At 36.1% G+C, this 27,542-nt stretch overlaps 1 protein-coding gene across 2 annotated transcripts; it reads left to right on the plus strand.

Annotated features, from left to right (window-relative positions):
• Window positions 1-1,995: 1,995 nt before the first annotated feature.
• NCAPG (non-SMC condensin I complex subunit G) lies at window positions 1,996-26,049 on the plus strand. Of its 2 annotated transcripts, none has more exons than XM_079307315.1 (21): window positions 1,996-2,227; window positions 2,766-2,975; window positions 3,858-4,086; window positions 5,682-5,827; window positions 6,812-6,896; window positions 10,099-10,291; window positions 11,756-11,905; window positions 13,726-13,866; window positions 14,845-14,968; window positions 15,610-15,699; window positions 15,843-16,022; window positions 16,494-16,604; window positions 17,149-17,268; window positions 18,772-19,017; window positions 19,326-19,507; window positions 21,504-21,678; window positions 22,079-22,240; window positions 23,057-23,243; window positions 24,259-24,345; window positions 24,788-24,863; window positions 25,713-26,049. In XM_079307315.1, exons 1-21 carry the CDS (start codon window positions 2,117-2,119, stop codon window positions 25,837-25,839), a joined length of 3,132 nt encoding a protein of 1,043 aa, XP_079163441.1. In that variant the 5' UTR covers window positions 1,996-2,116; the 3' UTR covers window positions 25,840-26,049. The 2 variants fall into 2 exon arrangements, with proteins under 2 accessions (XP_079163441.1, XP_079163442.1); XM_079307316.1 differs by having other exon boundaries at window positions 23,057-23,228.
• The last annotated feature ends 1,493 nt before the right edge of the window (window positions 26,050-27,542 follow it).

Consider the following 27,542-nt stretch of genomic DNA (forward strand, 5'->3'; position numbering starts at 1 on the left):
CATTGAGGATTTGCAGTTGATTAAAGTGGTTTTGTAGAGTGACTATTTCTCCAGCATAAAATGAAAATTTAAAAAAAATGTTAACATGTAAGACTCGGTATTACTAATGTATTTGTGCATATAGAATCCATTTCCAACGCTCTAGAAGCAAAAGGTGATTAGGCCTGATCCACATGTTTTAGAAGTTAATAAAAAATATGAAACTCACCTTTAATATGAAGGTAAAGTTTTAAAACCTACACAAATGGTATATAGTAGTATATTAGTCAGGGACTAATAGTAGTATATAGTAATATAATAGTAATATATAGTAGTACAATATGTCAGGGGGGAAAAAACCCCTCCTCTGCCACATATTCATATTATTTTAGAATTTATCTGTTAAAAAAAATACTTTGTCTCCAGCTGCTGCCCTCCTTTGTTCACATACAGCTCAGATATATCCCATAATCCTTGACACCACTGTAAAGAGAAAATAATTCCAATTATTTGGTTGATTAAAATCTGCTTCTTAAATAAAACACTAGGAAGATTCAGATCTAGAACAAGACTGACCCCTAGTGTTTTTCTTTTTTTTATTTTTTTTTTTCAATTAGCCAAAAATGACGCTTTTTCAAGACACGTCCTGCCTATTTGACCTATCGTCATTTGATGGTTTGTCTTCTGTCCTTACTAAATAGCTGTCATTCCTTGAGGTCCATCAGGCACATTTTTCTTCTTAAAGCCCAAACACAAATGTACGTCAAACACCCTACTGTTTGCTGTCCACGGCATGTGCTCACTTTGAATGCTGTCTATAACTCTGTGATTGATACATATATTTTCAGAATGTTTCCCCTCAGCTAATCACCCCCGGCCTTGTTTCTCGTTAACTGTCATTAAATGCTCACCGTACGCTCAGTAACAGCACCGCAGCTCTGGCATTTGAGCTTTGTTATCTTTCCTGTTTTTAATGAGATAATGGGGTTTATTACTATTCTCAAGTTAAAGGATTTCTGGGAAAGCACTAGGTTCATAACAAACGGGGAAATTTCCAGTAATAAGGGATTCAGTCTGGAAGGAGCACAAGTGGGTAATTGCATCCGCACTGTCCTCCTCGTCAGCCCCTCGCAGCGGATACAAAGAGCGGGAGTTTCAATGAGCCTTTATTGTTTAGACAGCGGCTGAGCTTTCTCAGGTTGCTGCCGCACATGCTTCCCTTCACGAAACCCGTCTGTACTTGCTTGCCCTGGTGCTCACATCCGAGAAGAGCTTTGGGAGAGCGGCTCCGGGCGGGTTTGCCAGGCGCATTTAACTATTTCGGCCAAGGTAATTCTGGCAGCCCTCACCCTCGCCGCTCCCCCTCAGCCGCGGCAGGGCCGATAGCGGGAATGGATTTGGGAACAGCCGCAGGACAATCGCAGCCCCACACGGCCACAGCACGAACCTCTCCCTCCAGCCCGGCCCGAAGTGTTTGGAGCACAAATGCCATGAGAAACAACTGAGGGAGCTGCGGTTGTAGAGCCTGGAGGTTCAGGGGGACCTTATCACTGAACTACCCGAAAGGAGGCTGTAACCAGATGGGGCTGGGCATCTGCTCACAGGCAACCCGATAAAGGACCAGGGAACGCAGTCTTAAAATGCGCCACATTAACGTTGGACATTAGGAAAAATTTATTCACAAAAAGGGTGATTAGACAGGGTGACTCTTCACAGAAAGAGTGAGCGGACTGTCCAGGGAGATGGTAAAGTCACCATCCTTGGAAGTGCTCAAGAAATGACTGAACGTGGCACTCAGTGCCACGGTCTAGTTCACATGGAGGTGCGCGGTCACAGCTTGGATTCGAAGATGTCACAGCTCTCCCCCAACCCGATTCATTCTCTGATCGTGCAAAAATGGCGACGCTCCCCGCGCGTTCCCGGCCAACGGCCGCCATTGGCCACCCGCCATCGCCCGCCCCGGCCCGGCCCCCGCCCCGCCTCCAGCGCGCGGGCACGAGCGCGCGCCCGCCGCGTTTTCTCGCGAGATCGGGAGCGGCTCCCGCGCTCCGTTTGAAGCTGCGCGCGCGCACGCTGTGGCCGTTGCTGGCGCGCGCGCGGGGCTGTGAGGGGTCGGTCCAGCAGCCGCTCTTCGGCCATGGAACCCAAAAAGAAGCTGTTGCAGGTCCAGGAAGCCTTTCAGCTGGCCCAGAAGCCTCACCAGAACCACACGAAGCTCATGGTGGCTCTGAAGAGCACTTATGCTCAGGTACGGCTGCCCTTCGGCGGCCCGGCGCGGGGGGAGCTGAGGGCCGCAGCGGCTGCTCCTCTGGTCCTCCGGGGGGCAGGGGCTGCCTCCGCAGCGTTCCGCTAAAACGATCAGCAGTGTGCTCTAAGGACACCCACTTAAAAGTAAATAAACTAACTAAAAGAACCCCTAACCCCCTCCAAAAAAACCAGCCAAATGCCGCAACGCGGCGGTGCCAGCTGCTGTTGGTGCTGCCGCGGGAAGGTGTTTGGATACCCGAGATGAGTGTGACACAGGGTGTAAGGGACCGGGTGTTGATTGTCATCCTGAAATCTGTCAGCAGCGGTCGTAATGTGCCTGCTGGGTTTACAGCAAAATACTCACAAAGGAGGGCACGACAGCGGGTGTGCCCCGGCTGCTGGCTGTAACCCTTTAAAAATTTAAATTCAGTTGCAAGCTGTCAGTTTTAAGCCCTCTTATGTTCTTTTTCTGTGGTACGGCTTTGAAAGATGAACCGGATAGTTATCTTTTGTTGTGGTTTGATTTTTTTTTTTCCCAGTTGGATGATAAAGAAGGCTTTAATGAAAAATTCATTCACTGCCTGAAGTATGCTATGATAATCTACAGGCGGGAACCAGCAGTGGAACATGTGATCAATTTTGCAGCTAGATTTGTTACTTCATTCTATCAGATGGAGAAAGAAGATGGTAGTGAGGAAGGTGAAGAAGATAATTTATTCCTGAATTACGTGTTTAAATTTCTTCTTGAGGTACAGTTAATATTTATTCTTAAATGTCTAACACAGAAAATGGAAACTTTTTGCAGTGGGGAAAGCTTGCTGGTACTTGATAATACCTAAAAATTAAAAAGTGAAAACAAAACAGAGCTAGTGCTTCACAAGTAGCACCATCCCTATTCCTTCAACACAAAAAGATCCACCACATCCCACACAATAATCCAACAACTGGGTTTCAAAATTTGGGCCTTTGAGAAAAAGGGGATATTCTCCTGTAAGGCTGTCAGATATGTCACTGTAGGCTTTGCTATAGGTATATTTATAAGCAGGAAATTGTGGAAGTGTGGTGAAAATTAATCTATATTCTTCCTTTGATAGAAAAAATATTAAGAGATTTTCTATACAACTGGAGTTGGCATATGTATTATTCCTTTCTGTTTACTTCAGTGTTACATAGAAAGATAAACAGTTCCAACAGCATGAATGCACAAATAGAATTACATTTTCCTAAACTATTGATTTGCCATGGAAAAATTATGGATCAGGCCTAAGATAACTAATTATGATTGCTAATGTCTTTTTTTTCTTCTTATGCTTTATGGAGTCAGAGCAGTAAGCTGGCTGATGCACTGCAGGCTGCATGCAATGGTCAGCATGCTGCTTCCTTTGTGAAGGCACTGCTGGTTTTCTAGAGTCACTGATCCAGGCAATGGGCTGTAATTGCTTTTCAGTTCTGTGACATTTTAATCTTAAAAGTAAAATTAAATTGGGAAAGCTTTTGAAACATAGAAGTGTGTATTTCATTTATTCTTTAAATGAATAAATGCCATTTAGATGTGCATGTTAATAGCACACTATGTTGGAAATGAGAAAAGTGTGATTATAAGAAATCTTTTCTTTCCTTCTTTCCCTAAGTCTCACGATGCAAACAGCCATGCAGTTAGGTTTCGAACCTGCCAGCTTGTTAATAAGATTTTGGGAAATCTGCCAGAGAATGCTGAGATTGATGATGACTTATTTGATAAAATTAATGGAGCTATGCTGATTAGACTTAAAGATAAATTTCCAAGTGTGAGAATTCAAGCTGTCTTGGCCCTGTCAAGGCTTCAAGATCCTAAGGATGAAAACTGCCCTGTTGTTAATAGTAAGTAGTATTGATCTTTCTCTTCTGTCAAAGAATATTTGTGAATTTACATTAATTTAAAACATTTTAAAGCTTGAATTTTTTGATTTTTTTTTTTTTTTTAGCATTGTGTAAATGGATGTTAGAGAATATTCCTGTAATAATTAGTAAACAGTGAAACTATGCTAGAGGAGATGGAAAATTCAAGTGTTATGTGTGTTCTAGGGGAAAAGACAACTGTTAGGAGAGATCTGCTAGACAATCATACTGGGCTCAGGCTGCTCTGTGAACTGAATATAGAAATAGGCTTGTGAAAATGTGTTTTAAACTAGAGTGAAAGTATAATACATGTTTGTTCAGTTCTTGCCCTCTAAGGACCCTTTGGTACCATTAATTTAATTAGTACAAAACTCTTAGAAGAGTAGAGATGATAGAGAAAAACTACTGTTGTCTCAAATTATGATCACTTGTGGCCGTAACAGGCCCAGAGAAAATCTTAAAGGATTTTTCCAGTCTAACTTTCTCTGGCTCAGCTAGGGTTTTTCCCAAGCTAGAGACCTTTCTTTAATGTAAACGTAAGAGAAAAAATTATATAGAAAGATAAACACCTGTTGGATCCATGAGAAAGTCTGGGACAAGAGGTGTTTCCTTCTCTGACCAATGAATCCTTGGCATTTTGTTTTTCACGAATTCTCTGAAGGAAGCCACGGATTCCTTCAATAAACTGTTCTTTTTTGCACCATGCAAGAGAGTGCCATGTTACTGTGTTTTTTCGCTGCTCAGTAACACTGTACAGTAACAATTAGTTTTCTAGAAGAGATCAGCATCTCTGCAACACGGGTATCTTTATGATGTTTGTGAGTTTCTTTGTGTATTGTATGATTCTTGACTAAGCTTCTACTTCCTTTGCCTGGAGGTAGACAAAATGTAGGTTTGTACCAGCACAGCTGTTATGTGAATTGTGCCCTGATTAATCTTTTCATATTACCTCTTGGTAAGGTAGCTCATTTAAAATTTTATTTTATAAGTGTTGTGTATAGGTATTTATTTAGGGGGACATAAATTTCAGAGTAAATCGTTGTCTTACAGAGCAAGATGAATTAATGTATACTCTGATTAATCTAAATTTATAGTTGCTTTCAATTTTGAATAAAATTCAAGAATATAATAAAAAAGCATGAGGGATGTGAGGCATTTACTGTTAGAGTTTTGGTAGGCTTAATGGAGATTTCAGTTTTCCATGTATAGGAAAACTTGAGGATTTACTTCAAATATTATGAAGAGGTTCAACTAGTCTTAAAGAGCCAATATTTGGAAAAGTTTTTTTCTGCTAGTAAATGACAAAGTAGTTTTTTATGGATGAGATCTAGAGTAGCAGTTTTTGTAGTTATTCACTGAAGATCTTACTTCTAACTGCGAACATTTTGACATCACAGCTCAGCATGTAGTTACCATAAAATCTTGGGCTTGTGACCCTGAACTGTTTCCTAAATTATCAGCTCTGCAGGGGCAGAAGAAGGGTTTTTATAACAGTTGCTGCTTTTTCAAAAAGTATTTTCTGTTTTTCTATGTTCCAAATTCATATGAAAGCGTTATTGTGACTATTTTATTTTCAGTTTACAGCATGTTGCTTGAAAATGATTCAAACTCAGACGTGAGACGTGCTGTGCTGTCATGCATCGCTCCATCAGAAAGGACTTTGCCAAAAATTGTAGGCCGCACTATGGATATAAAGGAGACTGTCAGAAAGCTGGCATATGAGGTAAATTGGATCACTTACCATTAATGTCAAAGGCTGACTTAGGAAAAAAGGCTTTAAATCTTTTATTATATTTCACTTAACACTAAGAACAGTTTAATAATTTATTTTTATTTACCAAAATTTTACGGGGTAATGATTTAATACAAGTTTTCAAGTTAAAACTGCTGACCTTGACTGTAGAACTTGCTTGATAGAAATTACTTGTTGTGGTAGAATTTGTCTGCTGAAGATCAGGTAATAGCAGTATAAATTGTGTATGCAGTTGATTGGTTTTTATCTATGAATTTTGTGATGTTATTGAAGCAAATTAGCTTCTCTGTTATTTTATAGTGGATGTTAGGACTACAGCAGTAGTAAAAAATCACATGGTTTAGGTATTGCAATTTTGAGAAGTGTCAACCATTACTCATGTTTACATGCAAGAGGTAAGAAAGTATGCTAACATGTCTGGTTCTTATGCAGGCATCTTAGACAAGACCTTGAAACAAAATGTTTGTTTCACACAGAACTGTCTTCTGGTTATTTAATCTTACTTAGTTTGGTGTTTTCAAATGAATCTCTCTGTTAGTAGGCTTTTTAAAGAAAGTACTAACTTCTGTAATTTATTGCAAGTATTCATTACCCTGGGAATTTAGAAGTGAGGATACTTTTCATGTCCATGTGTTGCATTCCAGCAGAGCTGATCAGCTTCTAAGCTATTATTTTATTAGTTAACTATATTGTTCATTTAAGTTATTAAATAACTTGAATAAAATAACTTAAATAACTATGTGAGTTAACGTTATTGTTTATTTTACTTTTCATTTCTTCCATGCACAATTATCTGATTATTAATGTGTTGGTAAAGTGCTGTTGGTATAGGTATTACAGTTTTCTATTGATTTAGGATTTCTGTGCAAGGTTAAAAAAGTGTAAAACCATAGGTTGGTAATGGGTTTGTTTTCATATGTGAAAATGTATTTTAATGTCTTAATTATTTTTAAGGTTTTGGCAGAAAAAGTTCACGTGAGAGCTCTGACAATAGCACAGAGAGTTAAATTGTTGCAACAAGGACTTAATGACAGATCTGGTAAGAGATTATAGGTTTCTTAACATTTTAATACTAATGTTTGAGAGAATACTTTCTAATGTGTTGGGGTGATGTATGCAGAAGCTGTGATGGCAGCAATAAGGAGCTCAAAGGGAATAATGAGGTACCAGGAAGTGTTCAGACACATGAACTACTTGCTGCTTTTTTTTTTTCCAGGCCTTATAGTGAACAAACCATAAAAGAATTGCACTTTCAAAAAACATGAAAGCCAATGAGCTTTGAAGTAGAACCAAATGCTATTAACATTAAAAAACAATTATGTAATTAAACAAAGAAGTAGGAAAATGTAATTAATTTGGTGTATTTGGAAATGTTTCATTACAGATATTTTTGTAACTAATTAATGTATTAAAGAATTTATATGTGAATCAGTGTGAAAATACTTCCTATATGCTTTCAGAGAGAAATCTTCACAGCTGACTTTTATTTTTTTGTTTTACTAGCTTGAATTTTCTTTTAATGAATCTTTGAATGCATTTCACCATGGGCAGCTTTATTCTTTTTAAAGTCTTTTGTGCTATATCACTCTATATAGAAAGAGCCATTCAGAATGTACCCATAATTGAGTGTGGTGGTGTTGCCAAAAGATGGAAACATCACCTGCATCCAAGTGAGACAATTTTGGCCTGTGTAGAACACTGTTTTGGTTTTTTTGTTTCACCCAACAGCAGCTGTTTCATGCATAAATTGCACAATAGAAGCTGCCAATTTTACTGGGTGCTGATGTGTAATCTCTCTACTTTGTTTGGAAAGTCTGCACTAAGTTAAATTTTACTCTGAGAATTTCCCTTGCTGGGTGGTGTGCTTCTTGGAAATTGAGAGAAGTATGATCTGTGTGGATATTTACTTAGAAAACAAGACTAAAGTACTGCATTTGCTGGGAACTAGGGCTCTTTAAGGTGTGTCATGCATGCATATGTTTTTAATGATCTACTATTCTTTTTGGCTAGCTAGGGATTATATTATATTCTAGGAAAGAAAGAGACAATCCGCTGAGTCATTTTTTATATTATATAGAGCTACACTTAAAAAGACCATCTCCTTCTGTATCAGAGGTTTTAGTCGTTTTGCCCCACCTATCCTGATCTGTTGGAGCCTACAGAAGTTTGCCATGTTCTGTTTCTGAAGTTGAGCCCTGTAAAACCCATGTTCTGAATTACTGTTTCTTATTGATAGACTAGTTTGCTGTTTTATCTAACTAGTTGGTGCTTGTCTGCTGGCTGCCACCACTCCCCCAGTAATGCTTGATCTTGAAAGATGCTTCTTAGGGTGAATGCATTTCTCTTAATAATCTTTCCAAACTGAGAAGGAAACTATTTTCCCTAATTTTTTTATGTGATCCTTCACTTATCAGGAGCAAGTATTTGTTGTATTCCCTCAAAGAGAAAGTACAGCCTTTCTACATGGCCTGTTTTTTGGTGACATTGATGTGTTCAACATAAAGAAGTGTCTTCTTTTATGATCCAGGAGAGATACTTTCTCAGTGTCTGTCTCTTCCTTAGGATGATTTTACACCCCAGCTGCTGAGGATTTTTCTTTTTCTTGACATGTAGAATCACAGGGTAAAACATGTGCCAGGGTATGTAGTTTAACTGATATTTTATGTTCTTTGCCAGGTGAGATAGGTTTGTATTCCAAATAGGCCATTCTGTGTTGCAAATATTGCAAATCCTGTAACCCTGAATATATGTTTACTGAATCTTCTTATCTGGGTAACTCCTGAACTAGCAAGTGAGGAATCTGCTTATTCAAGGTATCTACATTGAAGTTTTGATGTTTTTCCTTATTGGCTTCAGAACAAGGGCTTATAATGGATAAGGTCTAGAATACATAATCCACATTCTGCTTAGTTCTACTTTTCAAGGTGAGTTCAGCTCTTATTCTACTGTATTCTACTAGTTTGCACTTTTCACCTTCTTGGAGATATTCTTAGGACCATAATTTAGCTTTTTCAAAGCCATTTTGCAGTTCTTTTTCAACTCTTAGCTGTGTTCAAGTGCTGCATTTATTATCATGAATTACATGTAAGAGGAAAGATGAATATTGTCAGTGTGTGTGGACTTTGCTTCACTTATACTGGATATTGTTTTCTGAAAGAGCCTAGGAGCATAATTGTTTTGCTCTCTAGTTATTATGTTTTTACCTCCACCAGACTCAGTCTTCCAACTTTCCTGCTTAAGTCTGGGTGAATGCATTATTGATGTATACATTCTGGATGTTCCCATAAATACTTTTTTCATTGATCAAATAGTACACTGTTGGTCCAGGAACTGTTTCTTGTGGCAGTGGTGAATAGGGAGCTAAAGTATCATGTGTAATCTTCATGATCCATTCACATAATTGTAATAGCATGAGAATTCTGTATATCAATTCACTTGTGGTATCCTGCCTCCAAAAATGGCTGATTCTTGAAACAGAGCAAGCATGTAACAATGGCTACCCAAAATATTTGGGACTGATGCATCTCTGTTACAAGGACAGTCTGAGGGAGCTGGGCCTTCAGCCTCCAGAAGAGAAAACTGGGAGGGGACTTCATCACCATCTGTCAGTGTCTGAAGAGAGGGTGCCAGGGGGATGGAGCCAGGCTGCTCAGTGCTGCCAAGCAGTGGGGAAAGAGACAATGGGCAGAGACTGATGCACAGAATGTTCTGCCTGCATATGAGGAAGAATTTCTTTACTGTGCAGATGACCTTGCACTGGAACAGTTTGTAGAGTCTCCCTCACTGGAGATATTCAAGAAGTGTCTGGATGCAGTCCTGTGCCATGTGCTTTGGGATGGCTCTGCTTGAGCAGGAGAGTAGGACCAGGTGACCCTCTGTGATCCCTTCTCCTCTTACCTATTCTGTGATTCTGATTTTGAATATTTTGTTGTTCTACAGGAGTTTTTGGTTTGTAGATTTTCTGGGTTGAGGTGCTGTCTTTAGATGTAAAAGATTTTTGGATTTTTTTTTTTTTAAATTCCCTGTGAGGGGAAAAATTGCATTGCCTCTAAAAAATGTGTCCTAAGTAGTTCTTGCTCAACTGGGTTTTTCTTTATTTAAGGTAATGTTAAGTTTAACTCTGTAATAACTTATTTTCTTTTGCAAAAAGACTTCTATAGAAAAATGTTTTGTGAAAGTGTATCTAAAATTTGATATTTTTTAAACTTTGTTTTAAACTGTTTGAATTCCTGTATTATTAGATGCTGTTAAGGAGGTAATGAAGAAGAAGCTACTTCCAGCCTGGTTGCAATCCACCGAAGGGGGTGTTTTAGAATTGCTTCATAGACTGGATGTAGAAAACTGCCCAGAAGTGGCCAACTCAGTACTAAATGCTATGTTTTCATTATCTTCACTTCATGACATAGTTCAGAACTGTAAAAATCTTGATAGCAGGTATGCAGAGCATTCTTCTTTCCCAAAAGATGAGTATTTTGTATGAGAATATAGAACAAAATACATTTTAACCTCTTAAGATACTGGCACATTTCCAGAGGCTGTAAGAAAGTTATTTCACTATTATTGATACTTTTTAAAACCAGACAGGCCCATATCTGTAGCTTTGGAGTACAATGCATGTAGCATCTACTGATTTCAAAACATGCTTTTTCTGTCATGCTTACTAACCAGAATACAAAGCACTTTATATGACACTGTGCATTTCCTCCCATAATACAGAGTAAGATTTTGCTATTGCTTTTTAATCAGTGACAATTTGTCATTTAATTTTATCATTTATGATTAGACTCCTACCACTGTTCAAAATCATTCAATTCTGATAGGTCTGATTTGGTCCTGAGCAAAATGAAGCTTCCATTCTGAAAAAACTGAGCTATCAGAATTTTTTAAGTAGCAGATCTATTAGTCTAATGACATTTTGAAAAATAAGTCAAATTACTCACTTTATAATGAAGCTTCCATTACTTTAATTTATGGAAAACACTAGGGTTGTTTGTGTATGAGATTTCCGAGTACAGCTTGTATGATGGAGTATCAGAATGATAAATGGCTAGATTTTTGAAGTCTCTGATTTTTTTTGTTAAATTTACATTTAAATAAAGACCTGTCAGATTAATGAGAAGCTGTCAAATAATCAGTTTTCATCTACATGTTGCTGCAGATGTTTTTGTTTGTTTTGTATGTGAGCAATCTAAGGCAAAACCAAAATGGTTGATGGTTTCCAAGTAAAATGGGATTCAAGGGACTAAAAAGTACCACTGAAGTGATACTGTCTTTTCTGTTTTGAGGTAGAATGCACAATTCTGCTTCTGAAAACAATGATTAATTGCCATGCTTGGCATGAAAAATACTATGAATCTAAAAAGGGGTGGGGGCCTCGTGATGGATGAACTACCTATGATGGCAGATGGATGATGAGCTTACAGAGTTGCTGAGCTGTATTAGATTTTGCATTTGACATACTATGATTGCTACTCCATTATTATGTCAAGATCTTGTATTAAGAATGGAAGAAACAATTCATAGAAGCTGAAAAATATTTTAATGGAGTTTTGCATTTCTGTGGGTTAATGATGTTCAGTTTTCCAGACTTGTGCATTGACAGCAGTGTCAATAAAGTACCTGGGTGGTTGCTCTAGAAAGTCTGAAGGGTTGGGCAGGATGTTTCTGCAAACTAGTCTGAACAGCCTTGAGTTAAAGTGCTGAGAAGGGCAATGTAGTGAATGGCTCGTGGAGCTCTGTGTCCTCAAGACAAGAAGTTATTTTTCTCAATCTGTAACTATTTCTGTGGTTTGTTTGCATTTTAGGAAGTAATATTTATTTCTTATTTTCTAATACTTCTGTGTATTTATTATTTTAGACTCTCTTATCACTTCATATTGCTTTTTTTTTTTTATTCAGAAAGCTGATTCCACTGGAGGATTTAACAGTTGAGAATGTGTTATATTGGAGATGTCTTTGTGAATATCTAAAATCAAAAGGTGAAGAAGGTGAAGTTGTACTAGAAGAGGTGTTGCCAGAACCAGTTATATATGCAGATTATTTATTGAGGTACATTTAATTTAAAAATAAATCTCTTACCACTAAAGTAGAATTTTTTTTTAAATTAGAAAATACTTCTTTTATTCAAATGCTCAGGTATCCTCCAAACCCAAAATTGTGCTTGATTTTAACTTTTCTTTGCTTTTTAAAAAAGGTTGTTGAGGGATTTTTTAGAATTTGCAGAGACCGACACTTTCATTGTTGTCATTTGTGAAAATAAAGTAAAATTTTGCTGCTGTCCCTAAGAGAAGCATTTTTGAATTGAAACTTCTCTTTTGCCTGCTCAGGCAGACATGTTTTCCAAGAACTTATGTTTGAAGGCAGTGACCCAGCTACAAAATGAGCCAGTTACAAAAAAGTTATTTAACTGAAGGGCCCCTACCTTTGTTAAGGTAGAAGAATGGTAATTTATTTTATTTGGTGGGGTGTTTGTGTGTTTTAGTTGGGAACTTTTTTAGGTTTTTTTGTTGTTGTTGTTTGTTTTGTTTTGTTTGGTTGGTTGGTTTGGTTTGGTTTTTTTCTCCTGCTTGGGATTCTTTAGTCTTAACACAAATTTTGAACAGAATTTGCTTCTGAGCATGGATAATGCTGGGAAATCTTAACTGAGGTGTTGTACCTGTAAAACAGAGTTTCACCTATAAAACAGAGTGAATCTTCCTGAAATGGTAATAAATCAGATTTGCTGCAAAAGGCATTGTATTGATGGATGCTTCCAATTTAAAAAAGGCATATTCTTTTCTCTCTGTACTGGGTATAGTATGCTGGTAGTAATTACAGAAGTCATTGCTACTTTTCAGTGTAGAATGTGTTAACATGTTTCATAAACATTTAATAAATGAAGCATCTGTGCTTCCTTGGTTTTGAAATGTATATCCAATCTGGTAGATATAAATTTATTTATTCATTATTCATTTAACAGTCCATGAAACATTTATTTTCCAAAACATCTGTTCTTCAAGAGAGCATTTATTCTGTTTCCATCCAATCTTACTCAAAGTGCCTTCATTACATTACTCTTCTTTGCTAAAAAGAACACACTGTTACTGAAAAGTACCTACAAAGCTGGGATAGAAAAAAAGCATCTTTTTAACAGTTCATGTTAATATTTGAATTATATTTTGTGATATTGAATTTTGAATGTGATGTTTCACTCCAGATTTTTCTGAACATGCATAACATCACTGATAAAATTTTGATTAAAAACCAATTGAGTCTAGAAAAATAAAGAAATGGCACAAACTGATTATGTTTTCAATGCTATATGGCTGAATGCATCTGATAACAGATTATTATTATTCTGTATGACATATTTAATCAGATTAAGAAGTCACTGTACACTTTCATGATTTTCTTGTATTTTGTCTTGTAGGCAATATAACAATTCTAAACTTCTAAAAAATGCATTGTACCAAAATATGCAGAAAATAGTAAGAAAAATGGTACATATATACGTTTGTTCTTAAGGTGTTATCTTTATGCATTTTTACACAGGTGAAATCACATGTAGCATTACTTGATATTTTACATTTCTTGTTGTATTACGTTCACAAAAGAGATTTTTTTAAACCAAGTGCTTTATTTTGTACATTATTTGGTATAAATAACTTCCTGAAAAATAATCTATTAAAAGAACACAATAATTAATTTTTAAGGTTTATACCTAATGTAACCACTTGTTTATACAGGGCAAGATTGTGGTGGGTTTTTTTACTGGGGGTGGGGCAGGAGTGGATATTTGGATTTGTTTGGAGTGTATTTATTTGTTTACTAATTTATTACTGTCCAACAGTGAATCTGAATGTAATTATATCTGTTCTGTTTGGATTCAGTTATCTTCAAAGTATGCCAGTTCTTAGTGAAGAACAAAAAGAAGACTTTAATTGTTTTGAAAACCTGATGACAAAAGAATTTATAGGCCAGCAACTGATTCTAATCATAGGCTGCATGGATACCATGGAAGAGGGAGGAAGGTAAATTTAAATATCAAATTCGTGTTACTAAGCTTAAGACACTTATGACTGAGGACAGGCCTAGAACCTCTGCTTAGAAAACAACCTGATCAAATAGACAAAATATAGTTCTAATGCTAGCTGGAATAGAAAGCAGTCTCCTTAATGGAATTGGTCCCAAAATCGTGCCAAATATTGTCTGCTTACTTCTATGGAAAAGTAAGTTCTAATGTAGATTTAACATTACTACGGGAAACAAATTCAGTTGTTTTCATAAAGTTTTATTGAAATTATGAAGTTACAAAACTGCTTATTTTGAGCACAGTATGTAAAAAATAAAGGGAGAAAAATAGATTGTTTCACAGCAGATGACTTGTAGCAAGTGGCCCATTTGTTTCTTGTGGTTTTAAGCTATAATCTGCTAAGGACAAAAAGTCTATAAATATCTTAGATGCCAGGCTAAATTGGACTGTGTTAACTGAGTCATTCTTGTAATTTGAACAGTCTTTTGGTGTGAAGTAAGAAGAGCGAATGAATTTGGAAATTCATACCATCTCAGGCATTTTGTGAAAACTTGCAGTTATGATAGTATAAACACAGCAGTAATTTCAAACTCTTAGTGGAATGTGTAAATGTGTGCCAGACTGGCAGGATAGTTTGCTTTTTCTTTTTTTAAAATTTTCAGTCGGATAATTTCCATGAAAGCATTCTACAAATTGATACTGACTATTTCTTCTGATATGACTTTTCTTTGGACAGTAGGGACATCTGATTTTAAAATTCAGCATTTTCTAATCAAGAGAAAACAGATAAGATCAGTAAAAGACAAACATGCTAAGTAAAAAGATACATTTGGCAGTTAATATAGCTATGGAGAAAAGTTTTTCTGATACTGTATTGTGAAGTCTTCATCATACTGTCTCCAAGTTGGTAGGATAGTAACTCTTATGTCTTCCATTTTCTTGAATAAGAAAACTTTTTTTTTTTTCTCTAATCCAGAAAGCATCTGCTAGTTATTTTACAAAAGATTCTCATTTTACCTTCAACTTCAGCAGCACTTATACCTCTGCTTGTTGAAAGATTGCTTAGTATTGTTAAGGATGAGGACAGAAGGATTCAAATTGTAAGTAATTGTAAAAGCTTGTTTTCTAGTCTCTGTCTTCCCCATAAATGAAACAACTTTTATGAAGCTTTTTAAAAAGAAATATCAGTATTTAAATATTGTCATCCTCCCCTTTGCGTTTTTTAGGGGATACTTTTTGGGGTTTTTTTGTTTGTTGTTATTTTGGTTTTAAGCATATAGCTGCATTTGGTGTTTTTTCTAGAGACCTTTATGTTTGAAGCTGCAACTGGTGTTGTAAATGCAGTCCTCAAGCTAGGAAAGTGCTACACTTCAGTAGCCTGTTCCAGAATACTTCATTGTGTTAGGTGCAAAGTGTTTTGACGAAAACATTCAAAGTGAGGGTGATGTAGATTTCCAGGTTTCATATTTCTCTTCCCTCCTGTTAGCTCAGATAGGTACTTAAGGTCATCTTATTCCTTGTTTACTTAGCTGGATGGGAGAAAATGGGATTGAAATGTGCTCATGGTCACATTATGTGTTGTCAAATTGAGGGTTATTTACAGGGAACAAGCTGCTAAGAGAAACTGCATGGATGTGCAGTACTTTTTCAGAAGGATAATATTTTAAATTTGGAAAAGTTAAATGCTTAGTATATATCTGAACTGCAATTAATGACACTAATGTACTGTTTGTAACAACAGGTTGCAGAAATCATATCAGAAGTTCGTGAGCCAATTGTTGCAGTTGAGAAGCCTCTTGATGCTGTTGAAATAAGAAAGCGGGACCTTAAGGTTAGTTAATAAGAAAAATATTATTTTAAGCTTAATCATCTAGAATTTTATATAGCAGGTTAATATTGGCTAGTGTCAATAGTGTATCACTGGCTAATACCACAGAGGTTATTACTTAATTTTCTTTTTACTTTGTATTTCAGGTCGCTGAAATAAAAGTGAAGCTTTTTGAAGCAAAACAAGCTTTGGAAGAATGCATTACTCTTCAGGATTTTAATACAGCATCAGTATTAAAAGAGAAAATAACTGAGTTGGAGCACACAAAAAATGATCTGCTAAAAACAGCAGAGCAAGCTAAAATTAAAGAAATACGTGTGGAGAAGGTCTCTTCCCTTCCTGTATTCTTAAGTGCTGGTTATGTTTTAAAATTTATTCTTAGCTTTAAAAGGAAGTGTAGCTTGTCTCAAATACATGTTAAAAATTGAAAACAAATGTTTTGGTATTAGTATTTTTCTTCTGCAGTTATGGAAGCTGATAGTATGCTCTCCCAAAAGATAAGTTGTATAGAAGCTGATGGTATGTTCTAGAAAAAATGAATTGCAGTTAAACTGTTCTTTTGTCTGAATAACTAAAAGCTTCTAAAAGGGTCTTGTTCTTACTTTTTTGTTCTTAACTAACTGAAAACATAGAAAGGAATTTATTTTGATCATAGCTTATGGTGATTAATATTCTGGCACAACAAATGAAATGTTTATTTGGATAGGGACAAGTTATGATTAATGACGCCATTCTTCTTATCATAGCCACCATTTGTATTGATAATGTTTATCTCTTTTTTCCTGATCAACTTGAAGAATGATCCTGAAACACTCTTGAAGTGTCTGCTCATGTGCTATGAAGTTCTGAAGATCATGTCACTTTCTAAAGGAATCAGTCCAACCATTCATGAAATCATTCAGTCTCTGGTATGTAGGAATACAAAATAACTTAAACTCCTTAGTAAATGCAAAAAAAATTAAATGATGCCATTGCATTGTTCATACTATATCTAGTCTGTTTTTTCTTTTGTGTGGCTTTTTACAGTTGTCTTCTTAAAACTATTTCAAGTACATCAGAGTGGCATCTGTATTTTGTAACTTGGAACTGGGTATTGTTTCTCTGCAAGAATGTTAATGTCTTTTATGAAGAAATGTGTAGGCTTGTTGTGTGTTGGTTTTTTCATTTCCCAGAGTGATCAATTCCATTTTATTTGAAAACAAATATTTATTAAAAACAAACACAAAGCAAAGCACTCATGTGACTTTTGCCATTATTTTGTTGCTGATTTCAAACAATATATTCAGTCTGCTTCTGTTTATATCTAGATAAACAGAGTATTTGGTAGTTGCCATTTTCCAATTCTGAATAAAAATAATTATTTTTAATTTCAGGGTAAGCATATTTTAGTAGTCAGAGTTTTATTTTCAATTTATGTATTTTGTATATAAAGTTGAATATTATTGTTTTCAGATACTTCCAGGTGTAACTAATGTCCACCCGACTGTGAGAAATATGGCAGTTCTGTGTTTGGGTTGCTGTACCCTTCAGAGCAAAGAATTTGCCCAAAACCAGCTTCCATTGCTGTTACAGGTAAAATACCTGATGAGAAATGAAATGATGGTCTTTGTGACTTAGTAAATAAATCTAGTCTTGTATCTATAACAAGCTGTCATGCATAGTAATGTTCTTTTGAGAGCCAGTAATATGTGATTTGTGGTTTCCTGCAGAATTTTCTGATGTCTAGTAAGATTCAGTATATCTTGGTAGTAGCATGTTTTTCCTTTGTAAGGTCATGGAATTCCTTACCTTTAAGATCTCACTTTCTCTTCCAAATCTGGGGAAATCTTTGTTCTCTATAACAGTTTATAACAGTAAAAAAAACTGTTTGTTTTTAATATGTTTGTGAATATTTGTTACTCAATACATACAAGAGAAGCTGTAGGATTCTCTAAGCGTTCCTTTGGAAAACAAACTAAAAATGCGTCTGATGGTTTTCACATTTCTACTGCATACTTACGTGTGATATTGGCTGTCTGATTAAAATTCTGAATAATTAATACATTTATATTAAGGATTAAAGAAGAGTAACTAGAGAATAAAGTAGTATTCAAACTAATAAACAATAGCATGGCCAAACATCTATGGATATGGAGCATGTTGGATGCTTTTATATCCACAGTTCCCATCCTTGTGGTGAATGTTTTGATACTAAGCTAATTATATCAAATATGACACTTATTAACCCTCTTTTTTGACCCTGGCTTTGAGGGAAGTGTGGGTTTCTAAGAGTTCAGGCAGACACTGGAGAAATGACTGCAGGAGTTGAGCTGGTATGCTTGACTCAGACAAGATAGTTGAGTTGCCACTCATTGTAGGAGAACTTGGGATTCCTAAAAAAGTAACATTTACTATTATTTTTAATTTACCTTTGATATGTCACATTACAAATAGTTTGTTTGGAGAGGATTTCAGTTACCTTTAGTACCTTAAATCTTTGAGTTAAGTGGCAGGTACTAAACCCCAGATTCTCTATGTAGGCTGCTATCAGAAGCAGGGTTAAACCTGGGCTAAACAGGTGTAGAATCTCTGGGCTAACTCACAATGCATGGTTTTAGTTGCATGTAATTTGAACTATAATATATAGTAACCTATGTAACTTTGACTTTTATTACTTTCTTGGTCCCTGTTGTCTTTTTACATACTGTTGATTTTAATTAAGCTGTACTTTTATTTAGCTAGATTTCTGTAATGCCTTACACTCTTTAACTGCCACAGGCAAACAGACTTTGTTTGTCCAGTGTCTGTTTATGGGCTGGACAATAAAATTACATCTCACATATGGATGTTCACTCCATGAGTGAAATTAATTTGATTTTATGTAGTGCAAATTGCATGGATTGCTTGATAATTTATTTCCCAGATGGTATTATGAATTATTATAAATTGGTACCACACCTTCCTAACATGTTCAAGTATTATAGAGAAGTTTCCCAAAATAATCAATCTTATTAAAGAAAAAGTCCTACTGTGATTAATTTCAAGATTGATGGTCTACTGGTAGATGATATATTTTTTTTTCCTTATTAAACCTAGGTTTTGCAAATAGATAACATAAAGATAAAGCTCAGTGCTTTAAAGGCAATCTTCGATCAACTAATGCTGTTTGGAATTGAGCCTTTTAAAACCAGAAGAAGCAGTGAAAGTGCACACAGTAGAACTGAAAATGATGAGGAGGAAAGTGAAACAATGGAGGAGGAAAGTGAAACAATGGAGGAGGAAGAGGAGACTGCCACAGTTCACTACCTTCTGAATCTTCTTTCTGGTTTCTTAGACAGTGAGGTAAGGAGTATTATAAAATTTCCCTTAGTTTTGTTTTGCAATTATATTTGCAGATGGCTTATCATCCCATTAGGTTGCCTGGAATATTATGTGATGTGTATTGAAATTAATGGTCTAATATTGAAGTACCTGTCCTAAAAAATTACTGCAAGGCTGACGTTACCCTTGAGCTGCTTTGCATTCTGTGCAGGTGAAAATATGTGAATGTAGAGAGTGATTGGTAAGGTAGGATATAGGCTATTACAATAAAGTATTAGTGAAAAGCATTATGGTTGGTGTATTGTGTATATGATGAGTTATTTCTTCAGTATTCAGAACTAAGGACAGAAGCTGCAGAAGGCATTGCCAAACTGATGTTCTCTGGGAGGCTGATCAGTGCCAAGCTCTTTTCTCGTCTTGTTTTGTTGTGGTACAATCCTGTGACTGAAGAGGATACTCGGCTCCGACACTGTCTGGGAGTTTTCTTCCCTTTATTTGCTTATGCAAATAGGTAATGCTCTTTGTAATTCCTTTTATGACAATATACATTGCAATTTGTTACATGACAATACATTGCATAGCCTAGCAGCTTTAGGCATCTTTTTTTTTGATCTTGCACAAGAAATGGTACAAATGCAAATTAGATGTAAACATCTAATTCAACTTCCTATGCCTCTTGCTTTTGAAAGTACGTAATCTTAACCTGTGACCATTCTGAAGACCTTCCATTAATTCCCTGTTACCCCTGTGGCTTTCAGTCGAAACTGTTCTCAAAGATACTGAAAATGAATTTAAAAAGATGTGCTTTACTTATTTATGCTGTTGAGCACTACAGGTAGGCTTTGAAGTGTCACTAAAAAGAAGCTAGCAGGAACGCTTCAAAAGAAAATAATCAGTGCCCAGCAGTTATCAAAGCAGCAGGTTGCTGGATTGTGGTTTGGAGTTTGTTTCTGTTTTGTTTTTGAACCAAGGAATACTCCAATTTAAATTCACAACATATTCATTTTGGTGGTGGTCTAAAGAGGTAGAGAGATTATAGACCTAAATAGCAATTCTCATCTGCTTTTACCTGCTGCTGAAAGCTTACTTTTTAGTAGCTGCTAGTGGTTTTATCAAGTTAGAACTAACAAAGTATTTATCTGCTTTTGTATAGTTAAGTTTTAATTTAAGTGTGTTATGTTACCTTATCTAGTTTTAAACCTAATGGAATTAATTTTTGTGGCCTTTACCACCTTGCCATTAAGAGAAGTAGTGTAAAGGGGGGTTGTCTTGAAGAGGCAAAAAACCTCTAAGCAATGTATTTTTTCTGTTGTCAGAAAAAGCTAAAGAAAAATACCCAGTTTCTTATAGAATGGGATTTTCCCTACTTAAATTCTTAGAAAAGTTACAGAAAAATTGATTTTGTATGTTTCCAGTTTCTCTGGCAATGAGTAATAAATTTAAACTTTTAACATTGATAATCTTTTACTTGTGAATGTCTTCTTCTGATGCTGGGAATTTCATTCTCTTTTTTCATGAGTTCTAGTGATTGCCCACCTATCTCTTAATAGTGGTCTAAGTGGATACTTATCCCATGAGTAACCTCATGTATTTCCAAATCCTTTGCAAATCAGGCAATTCCTGTGGCACCTTATGGATGATCTTTTTTCTCGAAAAAATAACATGGTATATGTATAAAGCAAAATGCTTTGGGTCCTTTGTAGCCAATTGTAGTGCTCAAAAGATTTTATTGTCAGCTGGTTTGGCTGTGTAATCCAGTTGTAAATAATCTGCTTTTTTAAAAATTACTTGCTTTCTTAGTTTTCTCCTGTAGTTATCTGGCTTCAAATAGGAAGTTAGTATAAATATCAGCAAGAGTAAAGGCTTCACTTCAACTGTATCTTGTACTTTTTGACATTTTACTTGTTAAATTGTTTTGACAAGTCTTGTGGAACCACTCTTGTAGACAACTTGCTGCAGGACCAAGCGAAACACGATTTTTAGGCTCACTTGGCAGGAGTTATGAACTCTTCTGAGAAAAAATCACAAGTATTTCTTCCAAAAATCCTGTTAACCACTGCATACTTTTTTTGCCCGGTTTCCTTGCTTTCTTACACAATGAGAAGTACCTCCAAAGAAAAATACTAGCAGAAAGGAGGAATGAGCAGACAACAAAATCTATGATCTATGGAAATGAATTACAGAAATGTATTTATGGAAATGTTTTCTCTTGTCCTTCAAGATAGAACATCTATATGTACCAGTTGGGTTTTCAGTAGTAAGGATGAATGTCCAAACTCTTCAGAGGAAGGAAGTGATACTTAAAACTTGCTTGAAATACTACATGCTAAAATTTCAAATGGTACTATGAAACAGCTTGGATATATTGATATTCCTGGCTGTTGCTAACAAGTTTGGCTGCTCCCACTTTGCTTTGATTGATGTACCAAATGCACAAGTCAGTGAACTTTCATCATGGAAGGGAAAACTGGATCTTATGCTACTAATATTTGACTTCACTGAAACAGGTCTAACCAGGAGTGCGTTGAAGAAGCTTATCTTCCAACTCTGCAAACACTGTTAAATGCTCCTGCAACATCACCTTTAGCTGAAGTAGATATCAGTAATGTTTCTGAACTGTTAGTGGACCTGACCAGACCAAGTGGATTGAAATGTCAATCCAAGAAGTCTCAGGACTATCAGGTACAGTGTGTTAAGCTGTAGGAAAATAGTACTTGTGTTAGATTAAGAGCTACTCCCCCTTTGCTTACTGCTACCTGTCTGGGCCTCTCTGGGATTCCCAGCATCAGCAGTTGGATTAAATGAGTGCCTGTTCAGGCAGTGAAGTCTTCTAGCTTGACACTTTCCTCCCCTTTTTTTCCCCTCCTGCTTACAATTAAAAAATGCTAGTAGGAACTTACACATGACTAATCGTTTCTATTGTGGAAGATGTTTCTAGAAATCAGTGAATGTACTGAAAAGAGTTCATTTTAGGAAAATGTTTCCTGTGTAAAATTAACTTGCTGTTATTTAAATCAGATTGTTCTCACTGTTGTCTCTTGGAAATAGCAAAATTACTGATACCTAATTTCTTCCTTTGCAGGAGTTAACAGTGCATGATACTTTAGCCATGAAAATTTGCAATGAAATCCTGGCAGACCCAACTGCACCAGATGTCCGTATTTATGCAAAAGCTTTAAATTCACTAGAACTCACTAGTTCTTCTACTGAGAATCTTCTGGTGTTGCTCAGTGAGATTCAAAAGGTAGTACATAAATAGCATGGTTCTTACTTTTTTAATCATTAGTAGTCTAATATTCTGATACACTTAAAAATGAAGGGCTTTTTGTTTACTATGACAATATGGCTAGAATTTATCTTCTAACCAGTTTGGAAAATTAACTTTTGAATCATTTACAATAATCTGAGTTGATAAACCATAGACAGTATAAGCAGCTTGAATACTGTGTGCCAGACTTGATACATTGCAGTACAGTAAGTTCTTTTGATAACTGTGATGTAGGTTTTTTTTTTTTAAGTCAAAATTCAAATTCATTATTAGGTCTTGCAGTTTTTCAGCTTATCATTAATTAATTATTAACAGCTGAAATTTTACACCTAAACTTATGGTGTAATTGGAAGACCATTAGGCAACATGAAATGGATACTTGATTTAAGATGAAGTGGGAAGGGACTACAAGAGTTTTACTTTGGTGCTTTTATTAATGTGGAAAAAAATTAAAATTTGGAAGTGTGGCACATGAACATAATGCTATATAGAAATGTTGGTAAGAATGATGAATTCACTATGGGCATATCATCCTAAGGTAGCTGTACTCCGTGTGCAGTTGCTTTAACTTTTTTCAGGTTTTCTTTAAAAAAATATGAAAAAATTGGTATTCTAGTGCCTAGTATTGATGGAGAAATTGTTTCTCCTTTCAGCTTGACTGGTCACTTTTGTGTCACACATTGTATCCTTTGTGCAGTAATTTCAACTAATCCTATTAGTAGGCACATTTTATAGATAAAAGAAATAGTTGTAAATCTGAGTAGCATTTAACATTAAATGTCTGTTCTCCAGAAAGTGAAAGATAAACTATGTCAAAGAGCTATTGAGAAGATGCAAATGAAATTGACCAAGGATCCTAATGTGGGCAAAAACCACTCTGGAAGAACTGAGGAAACAGATCTCTCTGAAATGACACAGGAAAGAGATATCATATTGTCTGAAAATACTGCTCACAATGAAGAAGGTAGTATAGTAGCAGGTGTGCAATTCAATAAACTGTTTAGATATTATGAAAATAAAAAATAATAAGACTTGGGAGACAACCCCAGCTCCCTCAGCTAGTCCCCATGTCACCTGTGCTCCAGACCCTTCCTCAGCTCTATTGCCCTACTCCAGACTCATTCCAGCACCTCAATGTCTTTCCTGCAGTGAGGGGCCCAAAAGTGACCATGGGATTTGAGGTGTGGCCTCATCAATGCTGAGTACAGGGGAATGGTCACTGCCCTGGACCTGCTGGCCACAATCTCTGGTGCTAGCCAGGATTCCTCTGCTGGCTCATGCTCACCTTATAGACATTCAGCTGTTGGAGCTGGTCCCTTACAATTTCAGTGTACTCAAATGGAAAATATTTGTTCCCATGCTCATGGTCCTCCAATTCAGGGGACTGGGCAGCCTGAGGTCCATCAGTAATATTAAAGAATCAAGCAAATAAAGTACTGAATGGCTCTGGTTTTTTTCTAGTCCTGTTAGTCAGGTGACTGACCATCTTCACTTTGTCCAGTGTTTTGTTTGGACCTTCTCCTGCTTTTACTGTACTTTCAGAAGTCCTTCTTTACTATCTCACAGAACACTGACCAGGTTCAACTGTAATTGAGCTTTGGCCTTTGGTGCCTTTTCCACGCATGTATGAACTGCAGCTCTCATCTTCCTGTAAAGCCTGACCTTGCTGTAAGAGATCTTGGAGTTCCATTTTCCTTTTGAGCTCCACAAGCAGGTCCCTATTCAGACAAGCTGATCTTCTGTCCTGCTTCCTCAGCTTCCAACACAGTGGAAGGGGCTAAACAGTTATCAGGAATAGTTTATGTATGATTGACCTTTGCTGGGGTGGACTGACATTTTAAACTTTGTTAGCCTTATTAGCTAGTTTCTGGTTTAAAGAAAAGAGGGGTTCAATTGTGTGGCTTTTTAATGTAACAGCCAAAATTTAAAATCTTGGTATTTAAGATAATAAACTTTTAATTTATGACTTCTGCATGTGCTATTCTGTTTAACAGAAAATAATAAAGATGCTCTTCATACTCCAGTTAATGAAGTTAGAGAAACTGCAAAATTAAGGTCTACAAGAAGCAAAACTGGCAAAGGTACAGTGGCTACAATATTAGTTGTTTATAATTAAATAATTCCATACACACTTTTTGTGAATGTATAGGTGGAAAAGCCATTCATACTATGTTGTAGTTTTTACAATTGTATTTGTTAAAAGATTAAAGTAGTTTGTTCTGTGTAAATTTTTGTGCTGTTAGCCTCTCCCAATAACACAGATTTCAGAAAAGGAAAAAGGACTGTTTACAGGCTTGCAGATAACCCAGCCACAGCCACTGACAGTAACGTACAAGTCTTTCTGGGAGAAGTTAAAAAATTATGGGGTTTTTGATGTTTTTTTGTGACCACATTCTATCAATGCTGACTGCTTATTTCTGTGTTTCAATGCAATATCAAACACTGAAAAAAGATAGATACAGAACTAATTTTAAAAAAATAAATGGAATCAAGATAAGAAAAAAGACTTTTGTTTGTATTTAGGACAGCGGAAAGTGGCAGAAGGGAGGTCTGTGAGCAGAAGAAAAACTGGTGCCAGTGTAAAACGTGGTCTTGAAAGGTAAATCCTTTTCTCCCCATCATCAAAACTATGATGTGTGTTCTAGCAAGGAAATTTAATTCAATTGTTTCCCAAACCTGTATGTTTTGATATCCTCTGTTCCTAAAACACTGATAAATATTTAAGGAAAAAATTTTTTTGAACTGGTGCTTTTGAAACAGTGGCAGGTTTTGCCAAGAAGCCCATGATATTTTTATAACATACCTTTTGTGTGTTGAGTCAACAGATATTCTAGCTGGAAAAAAGTCAGATTTTTTGATTTACATTATTGCTCTTCTTCCAATTAGTTTTTTCTGCCTTTTTTAATCTGTTCTGTGGAAATATACATTTTTAAAATTTAAATTCTTTTTTCCCCTTCACAGTTTTGTTGCTTGTTGTCCAACATGTAGGGGACAAGCACCTAGAAATGACTGCAAAGTGAATATAGACAATGGATTTCTTCCCTTCTAATTTTGCAGGATATAAGCATAAAAACAATATTATCTTTGTACTTTTCAGCTGTGCTCAACTCTTTCTTAAGCAAGTAATCCATTTACTTGGGACTTTCTTGTGACCAGGGTCAGTTTCTCCAATTTGCCTATTCTGCGTGATAGCATTGATTCCATCTAATTTTGGGGGAATTGATTTTGGAGGAATTTAATTAATTTGGCTTATTTTGCAACTGCTTATCACTTGGTTATCTTTACTGATACTGCTGTATCACTTGGAAAACACCAGTATATTCTAAAAAAAAAAAGTTCGTTAAGAAGTATTTTTGCTCTTTAAGACCATATTTTAAGTTTGTTCTTATAAAAGCTCTTCAATTTTCTTAGTACTTTTTACCTAACTCATGAATAATCTATGTTTCAGTGGTGATCAAATTCCAGAACCAGTCCCAGTGTCAAGTTCAAGGCCTCAAAGACGAGCAAAAACTTTGGCACTGGAGAAAACCCGAATGAATCTTTCAAGAGCATTGAGTGAGGAAGCAGATGAGTAAAGACAAAAGGGAAAAGTGCCATTGTCAACACTGGTAGTTAACATCAGACTTGAAAATAAGATTATTTTCTTGCTAGTCATATTTACTCCTTTTATATTAATCATTTATAATTCTACATTTTTCTATTAGTTTTTCTAAAATAGATGCTTGTATTTCTTGTATTTCCTGATATGAAGTCCCACATTCATGTAATAAAAATGGATTAAAATATTACCTGAACAAAACACGGATGTTTTTTCTTTTACTTTATGCAGAAGAATGCATCTTGCCTGCAAATAATAATTGCTGTTGGTACTACATATTCCATAGGTAAAGCTGTTTTGATATTTAACAGTAGCACAGAGTTGTTGCTTGTGATGGCAGCAATTTTAAATGTACTTCCTTTTATGGCACATTTAATTTATTTCTTCATTTTTATAAGGTTTTATAACAGTAAAATCTGGTCAGCAGATGCAGGTATTTACTGTTCATGTTAATGTAAAATAGAGCTGATCTTAATTGGGAATTCTTCCTGCAGGTGTGTGTCCATTTTATTTAACAATGTCAGAGTGGTAAAACTGAGTAACTGATTTTACAAACCATACTGAAAGTCTACTGGTGCTGACCTTTTTATATAGAATCAATGATGTGCTTTTAGAAAAGCATAAAAATATTCCTGGTACAAAATAAGAAATATTCTAAGGTCAGAGTTGTGTCTCTTTAAAAGTAGTATTCAACTATTATTTCTTTGTAGCTCTCAAGTTCCAAACATGTAGGAACAGTCAGGAGTTTGACAGGACAGTAGAGGAAGCGGGGCTCACACGGCAGTCAGTGATGGCTGAGCGGGTTCACTGGCGCTGGCAACACCGAGGCAGTTGTGACCGCGCCGCACTGGGGCCATTTCGACTCGACTCCTCGACCTGCTCAGCTCTGCTATCAATGCCAAATGCAGCTTGCTAAGGAACTTGCAATAGGTAAATAGGCTGTTTCCAAGCTTGCATATAGGAAACACAGGGATTGTGTTGCTTTTCATTCTTTGCAGTTTTTGTTGGAAACCTGTCAAACTACAAAATGCCATGACACACCTTTCTGCTGGTATTTGCTCTATTCAGAAGCTTCTTTAACTGTGATGAATTAATTTTGTAATTTTAAACATAATTTTGAGGTCCTGACCTCCCTATTTTGGTAACTATTTAAAATCCCCAAATTGTCTTGCAGTATGAGGTTGCGTACATGCAGCCACTTTGATCAGAGATGCTCTCTGTTTTTTGTATGCTGCCTGAACATAGTTGAAATGAGTCAAGTATGTAGTTGTTTTTCTCTGTTCTAAGCCAGAGCTTCCCTGGGGCTTTAGTGTTTTTTGGGTTTTTTTTTTATTTTAATTTAAGTTCTCATCTTCCCTGGTGGTCTCTTCTTTAAGCACTACTACACTTTGAACAAGTGATACTAATCACTCTTTCCTTAAAATGAATTTTGAGGCAAAGCGGGAGCAAAACAAATCTACAAAAGCCTCTGGGCATGTCTTCCTGAGTAAGACTTTAGCTTTGCCTTCTTGCTATTCTATTGTGCCTTACCACATATGCACGTTCTATCTGGCATTTCTTGGAAATGCTGGACTGAAAACTTGAGGTTTCCCTCAAGTCCTCTCTCAGACTGTGGATGTGGCTTCTCTGGTGTGGCTTTCTCTGTTAATAGATGTGGATGTGGCTTTCTCTGTTAATAGA

This window comes from Erithacus rubecula, assembly GCF_903797595.1.
Source record: "Erithacus rubecula genome assembly, chromosome: 5".
In the NCBI taxonomy this organism is placed as follows: domain Eukaryota; kingdom Metazoa; phylum Chordata; class Aves; order Passeriformes; family Muscicapidae; genus Erithacus; species Erithacus rubecula.

Coding starts and splice junctions, on each gene's coding strand:
- NCAPG (XM_079307315.1), top strand. CDS start 2,117: ATGGAACCCAAAAAGAAGCTGTTGCAGGTCCAGGAAGCCTTTCAGCTG. Junction 13,867..14,844: donor ACCATGGAAGAGGGAGGAAG/GTAAATTTAAAT, acceptor TCTCTAATCCAG/AAAGCATCTGCTAGTTATTT. Junction 24,864..25,712: donor GTAAAACGTGGTCTTGAAAG/GTAAATCCTTTT, acceptor TCTATGTTTCAG/TGGTGATCAAATTCCAGAAC.